Source organism: Triticum dicoccoides, chromosome 4A (genome assembly GCF_002162155.2).
Source record: "Triticum dicoccoides isolate Atlit2015 ecotype Zavitan chromosome 4A, WEW_v2.0, whole genome shotgun sequence".
Taxonomy (NCBI): Eukaryota; Viridiplantae; Streptophyta; class Magnoliopsida; order Poales; family Poaceae; genus Triticum; species Triticum dicoccoides.
In genome coordinates, this window is record NC_041386.1 from 709,064,527 (window position 1) to 709,073,266 (window position 8,740).

Below are 8,740 nucleotides of genomic sequence, written 5' to 3' on the forward strand. Positions count from 1 at the left end.
TTTTGCGCCACCGCCCTATGGTGATCCGTCGGCGATGTCCCTCCTTTGCGAGGGCCTGGATACGTCGTCTCCAAGAGGCTGGTGGCAATGTGCCAGGTGATGATGACCTCTGCGACACTTTCAGTCTCGCAGAACCATGACAAGCGTGAGTACCGTTGCTGCATGGAGTATAGTATGTATTTCCCGGCAAACCATCGCGGCCGTATGCCGCCGACCCGAAGCGTAACATTATGGACCTCTTTGCTTGCGTTGGTAGAGACGTGGTGGGCAGAGTCATGGAGAGCCAGCTAACCCTCAGCACGGAGAACTGCTTGAGGGTGACACGGCTAGGGTGGCTCAGCTTGCTACTGATCCAGGCGATGCGGCGGAGAGTGCCACGGTAGGTCTTACTCTCCTGCCAGCGTCGCCTTGCGGTGTACGTGCAGAGCAGCGACACCATGAACCAGTTGGAGAAGACAAAGACCATGTACTCCCAAATCCTCGTAGACGAAAGCGATGAACAGGAGGTAGGTGATGGAGATGTCGATGATGGCGAAGAAGGCCACGGGTTTCCGGAGAAAGTTCTTCCACAGGCACTTGGTCAACGTGAATATGCCCGACGATATGGCGTAGTTGTCTTCCCCGACGCTGTGAAACGCCAAGAGCATGTCGCCGTTGCCCGCGAGGGCGATGGTCATGAAGCAGAGGACCATCACCACCACCGGGAAGGTGATGTAGTTGATCACGAAGAAGTAGGGGCTCGCCAGCACCACCGGGTGGACCACCACGAGGTAAGAACAATACTTGGACAGTTTTGCGCCACCGCCCTATGGTGATCCGTCGGCGATGTCCCTCCTTTGCGAGGGCCTGGATACGTCGTCTCCAAGAGGCTGGTGGCAATGTGCCAGGTGATGATGACCTCTGCGACACTTTCAGTCTCGCAGAACCATGACAAGCGTGAGTACCGTTGCTGCATGGAGTATAGTATGTATTTCCCGGCAAACCATCGCGGCCGTATGCCGCCGACCCGAAGCGTAACATTATGGACCTCTTTGCTTGCGTTGGTAGAGACGTGGTGGGCAGAGTCATGGAGAGCCAGCTAACCCTCAGCACGGAGAACTGCTTGAGGGTGACACGGCTAGGGTGGCTCAGCTTGCTACTGATCCAGGCGATGCGGCGGAGAGTGCCACGGTAGGTCTTACTCTCCTGCCAGCGTCGCCTTGCGGTGTACGTGCAGAGCAGCGACACCATGAACCAGTTGGAGAAGACAAAGACCATGTACTCCCACACCTCCTCGTAGACGAAAGCGATGAACCGGAGGTAGGTGATGGAGATGTCGATGATGGCGAAGAAGGCCACGGGTTTCCGGAGAAAGTTCTTCCACAGGCACTTGGTCAACGTGAATATGCCCGACGATATGGCGTAGTTGTCTTCCCCGACGCTGTGAAACGCCAAGAGCATGTCGCCGTTGCCCGCGAGGGCGATGGTCATGAAGCAGAGGACCATCACCACCACCGGGAAGGTGATGTAGTTGATCACGAAGAAGTAGGGGCTCGCCAGCACCACCGGGTGGACCACCACGAGGTAAGAACAATACTTGGACAGTTTTGCGCCACCGCCCTATGGTGATCCGTCGGCGATGTCCCTCCTTTGCGAGGGCCTGGATACGTCGTCTCCAAGAGGCTGGTGGCAATGTGCCAGGTGATGATGACCTCTGCGACACTTTCAGTCTCGCAGAACCATGACAAGCGTGAGTACCGTTGCTGCATGGAGTATAGTATGTATTTCCCGGCAAACCATCGCGGCCGTATGCCGCCGACCCGAAGCGTTCCATTATGGACCTCTTTGCTTGCGTTGGTAGAGACGTGGTGCGCAGAGTCATGGAGAGCCAGCTAACCCTCAGCACGGAGAACTGCTTGAGGGTGACACGGCTAGGGTGGCTCAGCTTGCTACTGATCCAGGCGATGCAGCGGAGAGTGCCACGGTAGGTCTTACTTTCCTGCCAGCGTCGCCTTGCGGTGTGCGTGCAAAGCAGCGACACCATGAACCAGTTGGAGAAGACAAAGACCATGTACTCCCACACCTCCTCGTAGACGAAAGCGATGAACAGGAGGTAGGTGATGGAGATGTCGATGATGGCGAAGAAGGCCACGGGTTTCCGGAGAAAGTTCTTCCACAGGCACTTGGTCAACGTGAATATGCCCGACGATATGGCGTAGTTGTCTTCCCCGACGCTGTGAAACGCCAAGAGCATGTCGCCGTTGCCCGCGAGGGCGATGGTCATGAAGCAGAGGACCATCACCACCACCGGGAAGGTGATGTAGTTGATCACGAAGAAGTAGGGGCTCGCCAGCACCACCGGGTGGACCACCACGAGGTAAGAACAATACTTGGACAGTTTTGCGCCACCGCCCTATGGTGATCCGTCGGCGATGTCCCTCCTTTGCGAGGGCCTGGATACGTCGTCTCCAAGAGGCTGGTGGCAATGTGCCAGGTGATGATGACCTCTGCGACACTTTCAGTCTCGCAGAACCATGACAAGCGTGAGTACCGTTGCTGCATGGAGTATAGTATGTATTTCCCGGCAAACCATCGCGGCCGTATGCCGCCGACCCGAAGCGTTCCATTATGGACCTCTTTGCTTGCGTTGGTAGAGACGTGGTGGGCAGAGTCATGGAGAGCCAGCTAACCCTCAGCACGGAGAACTGCTTGAGGGTGACACGGCTAGGGTGGCTCAGCTTGCTACTGATCCAGGCGATGCGGCGGAGAGTGCCACGGTAGGTCTTACTCTCCTGCCAGCGTCGCCTTGCGGTGTACGTGCAGAGCAGCGACACCATGAACCAGTTGGAGAAGACAAAGACCATGTACTCCCACACCTCCTCGTAGACGAAAGCGATGAACATGAGGTAGGTGATGGAGATGTCGATGATGGCGAAGAAGGCCACGGGTTTCCGGAGAAAGTTCTTCCACAGGCACTTGGTCAACGTGAATATGCCCGACGATATGGCGTAGTTGTCTTCCCCGACGCTGTGAAACGCCAAGAGCATGTCGCCGTTGCCCGCGAGGGCGATGGTCATGAAGCAGAGGACCATCACCACCACCGGGAAGGTGATGTAGTTGATCACGAAGAAGTAGGGGCTCGCCAGCACCACCGGGTGGACCACCACGAGGTAAGAACAATACTTGGACAGTTTTGCGCCACCGCCCTATGGTGATCCGTCGGCGATGTCCCTCCTTTGCGAGGGCCTGGATACGTCGTCTCCAAGAGGCTGGTGGCAATGTGCCAGGTGATGATGACCTCTGCGACACTTTCAGTCTCGCAGAACCATGACAAGCGTGAGTACCGTTGCTGCATGGAGTATAGTATGTATTTCCCGGCAAACCATCGCGGCCGTATGCCGCCGACCCGAAGCGTAACATTATGGACCTCTTTGCTTGCGTTGGTAGAGACGTGGTGGGCAGAGTCATGGAGAGCCAGCTAACCCTCAGCACGGAGAACTGCTTGAGGGTGACACGGCTAGGGTGGCTCAGCTTGCTACTGATCCAGGCGATGCGGCGGAGAGTGCCACGGTAGGTCTTACTCTCCTGCCAGCGTCGCCTTGCGGTGTACGTGCAGAGCAGCGACACCATGAACCAGTTGGAGAAGACAAAGACCATGTACTCCCACACCTCCTCGTAGACGAAAGCGATGAACAGGAGGTAGGTGATGGAGATGTCGATGATGGCGAAGAAGGCCACGGGTTTCCGGAGAAAGTTCTTCCACAGGCACTTGGTCAACGTGAATATGCCCGACGATATGGCGTAGTTGTCTTCCCCGACGCTGTGAAACGCCAAGAGCATGTCGCTGTTGCCCGCGAGGGCGATGGTCATGAAGCAGAGGACCATCACCACCACCGGGAAGGTGATGTAGTTGATCACGAAGAAGTAGGGGCTCGCCAGCACCACCGGGTGGACCACCACGAGGTAAGAACAATACTTGGACAGTTTTGCGCCACCGCCCTATGGTGATCCGTCGGCGATGTCCCTCCTTTGCGAGGGCCTGGATACGTCGTCTCCAAGAGGCTGGTGGCAATGTGCCAGGTGATGATGACCTGTGCGACACTTTCAGTCTCGCAGAACCATGACAAGCGTGAGTACCGTTGCTGCATGGAGTATAGTATGTATTTCCCGGCAAACCATCGCGGCCGTATGCCGCCGACCCGAAGCGTTCCATTATGGACCTCTTTGCTTGCGTTGGTAGAGACGTGGTGGGCAGAGTCATGGAGAGCCAGCTAACCCTCAGCACGGAGAACTGCTTGAGGGTGACACGGCTAGGGTGGCTCAGCTTGCTACTGATCCAGGCGATGCGGCGGAGAGTGCCACGGTAGGTCTTACTCTCCTGCCAGCGTCGCCTTGCGGTGTACGTGCAGAGCAGCGACACCATGAACCAGTTGGAGAAGACAAAGACCATGTACTCCCACACCTCCTCGTAGACGAAAGCGATGAACAGGAGGTAGGTGATGCAGATGTCGATGATGGCGAAGAAGGCCACGGGTTTCCGGAGAAAGTTCTTCCACAGGCACTTGGTCAACGTGAATATGCCCGACGATATGGCGTAGTTGTCTTCCCCGACGCTGTGAAACGCCAAGAGCATGTCGCCGTTGCCCGCGAGGGCGATGGTCATGAAGCAGAGGACCATCACCACCACCGGGAAGGTGATGTAGTTGATCACGAAGAAGTAGGGGCTCGCCAGCACCACCGGGTGGACCACCACGAGGTAAGAACAATACTTGGACAGTTTTGCGCCACCGCCCTATGGTGATCCGTCGGCGATGTCCCTCCTTTGCGAGGGCCTGGATACGTCGTCTCCAAGAGGCTGGTGGCAATGTGCCAGGTGATGATGACCTCTGCGACACTTTCAGTCTCGCAGAACCATGACAAGCGTGAGTACCGTTGCTGCATGGAGTATAGTATGTATTTCCCGGCAAACCATCGCGGCCGTATGCCGCCGACCCGAAGCGTTCCATTATGGACCTCTTTGCTTGCGTTGGTAGAGACGTGGTGGGCAGAGTCATGGAGAGCCAGCTAACCCTCAGCACGGAGAACTGCTTGAGGGTGACACGGCTAGGGTGGCTCAGCTTGCTACTGATCCAGGCGATGCAGCGGAGAGTGCCACGGTAGGTCTTACTTTCCTGCCAGCGTCGCCTTGCGGTGTGCGTGCAGAGCAGCGACACCATGAACCAGTTGGAGAAGACAAAGACCATGTACTCCCACACCTCCTCGTAGACGAAAGCGATGAACAGGAGGTAGGTGATGGAGATGTCGATGATGGCGAAGAAGGCCACGGGTTTCCGGAGAAAGTTCTTCCACAGGCACTTGGTCAACGTGAATATGCCCGACGATATGGCGTAGTTGTCTTCCCCGACGCTGTGAAACGCCAAGAGCATGTCGCCGTTGCCCGCGAGGGCGATGGTCATGAAGCAGAGGACCATCACCACCACCGGGAAGGTGATGTAGTTGATCACGAAGAAGTAGGGGCTCGCCAGCACCACCGGGTGGACAGAGTGGTAGTACTCACTCAGGAAGCTGATCTCGTCCTTGAGCACCTGGAACAGTGCCACCCCTGGGTCGACGTCGCCGTCGTCGACTCTGCACAGGCCTTGGAAGATGAGGTCCCGGCAGTGGTCCGTTTCTTGCTTGGTCATGGCCGGCCGGAGCTCAAACCTAGGCCGCAGCAGCTTGAAGAGCGCGAAGGAGAGGCTTAGCCTCTGGAGCCTTTTGAGCCTCGGCTTCTTCTCCTGCTCAACGAGTTCCCATATTTTCCCGACGGTGACGATGTGGTCGCCGTCGTCGTAGGTGGTGTTGAGCCTGTCGAGGTCGAGCTCGTAGCCATGCGGGCCGGGCTTCCGCATAAGGTTCTCTTCTCCCATGACGACGTACTTGCACGTCTTCATCCTCTGCGACGGAGAGAGGTCCTGGTCCTGGGCGGCGGTGCCGCCATGCCGCGGGTCCTTGACCATTTCAGCCATGTAGGAGGAGAGGAGGCGAGCGTTCTTGCCGTAGGCCAAGGAACGCTTCCCTATCTCGGTGAAGGCCACCCTCTGCACGAACTTGGCGGCGCAGAGCAGCCAGAGCGTGCCGAACACGGCCACCCGGCCGGCCACCTTGAGGTTGAAGAAGACGAGGTAGCCGAGCCAGGCGACGGCGTTGGCGTGGGTGATGATGTTAGAGTAGCCCTGCTGCATGCCGGCCGTGACCAGGATGGCCTCCACCTTCTTGCGGAGGAGCTCGACGAGAAGCATCCACGTGAGGATGAGGCGAGCCCGCACGGGGAGGTCGGCGCCACCGTCGGGGGTGTTTTTGGCCTCGGAGAAGAGGTAGGACATGACGGGGAGGAAGAGGTTGAGGGCGGAGTTGAGGATGGCGCGGGCGGTGGGGTTGAGGACGGCGCTGGTGTTGGAGACGCGGCTGAAGAGGTTGAGGTTGAAGAAAACGGCGGCGAGGACGAGCATGAAGACGGAGGTGGCCACCACGGAGGACTCGTTGCTCTTGTTGGAGTAGGAGGAGGTCAGGTTCTGGACGTAGTGGTCGATGCTGCTGGGGCACGTCGTCAACAGTAAACCACGAGGGTCGTTCATGTACCCCATGGTCGGTGGCTTAGCTACTTGAGGTACATTTGCATGAATGGATTAGGGTGGTCTTGCTCAGATATATACCTGTTGGAAGGGTACTAGTGGCTGGGGCGCGCCCTGGGCGCGCCTCTTGAGGCGTGCATTTGCGCACTAATCTAGCTGTTTTAGTTGTTGACGTTTGTGTGCAGTCCACATGAGCGCCAATTGCTAAAAGAATACATTTAATAGAACTGCAGCCGTAGAGTCTTAAGTCATAAAGCATAGCAAGCAAAGCAAGCTGGCAGAATATGTACATGGAATGGAAATGCTGGTCAACTCGTGCGATGATTGTTGAAAAAGTGTTTACTCATAAAGCAAAGCAAGCTAATAGGTCTATATTAACAGAGAGATGACAATCTTACAAGATGGATGACTGATACTGCCAACCTTTCCTCTAGTCAACATAGGCATATCAAATTGCATGCATGAAAACTAACATGAGGCAAGAACTGGTTAATACAGACTGAAATCAGCAACCATGAACATCACAACAGTGCAGATGCCTAAAAACTATTCTACCAATAAATCTGATCTATTTGGTCTAAAACAGGAAGACTGGATAATGAAAAGAGCAAACTAATCCATCGTGGATCTTCCTAAAGGCCTTGCGCAGACAGTATGACACATAGATCACCACTGCCTTCCTGTTCCCAACAACATCCATCTGGTTGTCCTTGAAAACGAAAGAGTAGTGCAAGATACAGAAACAAAACACATGAATGGTTGTCCTTGAAAACATGTTTGTTCTTTGACATGCATAAAACCGACAATTTTTTTATGCTAAAATTTCTTTTGCAAACGAAAGGGTGATCCAATAGTACATCATGGACTTAATGCCCAACCATCTTCAACATCCTATGGATCAGACCAAAGGTCACACATGACACCATCATGAGGCACTTTTTGCTTGGGATCTACTCCCTCTGTAAAGAAATATAACACTGGAGAAAGTATGATTCTGATTTGTTGGGGGCACATGATAATAAAATAATAGAAATCGAATCTATGAACTATACAAAATATAAAACCAGCGAATAATGTACCCGATTCAGTGTCGTAGTAGCAGGGGAAAGGCCTCCATGGACATTGAAGATTTTGTTCTTAGTAAGTGCAGACAAACTGAAAATAACAAATACATCAGCTCTTGTAGATTATGGTTTTAATCCAAAGAAACACAGTAGCAGCCTCATAGCATTACAGCATGCAATATAAAAGCAACATAGAAATATTACCTTAAATAGTCGAATATTTCTGTGCAACATCTCCAGACATTCACCGAGCCGTATTCATGAAGACACTCATCATAGAAGCCATAAACCTGCAGCAATGCATGAGTTCAAAGAATAAATGACAACTATCGTAACATCACTAAAAAGTACCCAACTTGAAAATGGTCCCTCACTTGTGTAATCTGCCTGCTCATGATTTCCTCGTAATAAAGTTACATGATCTGGGTACTTAACCCTGGAGACAATTTGATCACAAAGGTTAGGCCATGAGATTAACTGGCAAGAATGTAACTTTAGGGAGAACAACTCAAAGTGTTTAACTACTGAAGTTGGATTAGGAAATTCGAATGTGATGAACTGGATTATTTTGCCTTCTATCTTCAGGATACGGGTATGAACAATCTTCAGCGCACATAAACAGCCAAATCAGCAGATTGGTCCTTCCCCTGTTCTTGAGCAGCTGCATGTCTTTCCCGGGCCATCGGGGTGGAGGCTCAGCGCCGGGGGAGTACCCATTCCCCCGTTGCCCGACGCCGTGGCGAAGCCGAAGTACTTCGCCGAGGAGGTCGAGATCGTGCGCGCGTCCCTCACTGACGCCCAACTCTCCCTCCCCCAGTACGCCGCCGACAACCATGCGGCCTGGGCGGCGTATTTCGAGCGCCGCCAGCAGCAGCGATTGGCGTCCACCAACGGCGCGCCGGTGGTCGGCGGCCGGCAGAACAGCGAGGGGCGCCACCTCTGGTGGGGCGTCCCCGGCCGCACACTCGAGGGCATGCTCACGTACCTCGAGGGCGGCAACGACCCGCCGTTGGCGTACCCCCCGGCGCAGCACCGACGCGTCGGGCCATGGGCGCCAAGGAGGTTCGGGTCCTCCTCCTCCTC

At 54.7% G+C, this 8,740-nt stretch overlaps 1 protein-coding gene and 1 long non-coding RNA gene across 2 annotated transcripts in view; both read right to left on the minus strand.

Annotated features, from left to right (window-relative positions):
- LOC119284177 overlaps positions 1–6,605 on the minus strand; it is an 18,019-nt gene extending 11,414 nt beyond the window's left edge. The window contains exon 1 of the mRNA XM_037563411.1: positions 4,902–6,605. Coding sequence (XP_037419308.1) covers positions 4,902–6,605 — 1,704 coding nt within the window. The remainder of the gene's footprint in view (positions 1–4,901) is intronic.
- Positions 6,606–7,661: 1,056 nt separating this feature from the next.
- Positions 7,662–8,142, minus strand: LOC119290066. The gene is made up of 3 exons (XR_005141697.1): positions 8,032–8,142; positions 7,862–7,947; positions 7,662–7,748 (listed from the first exon to the last, which is right to left on the minus strand). It is a non-coding gene; the product is annotated as an uncharacterized LOC119290066 (long non-coding RNA).
- Between the last annotated feature and the right edge of the window lie 598 nt (positions 8,143–8,740).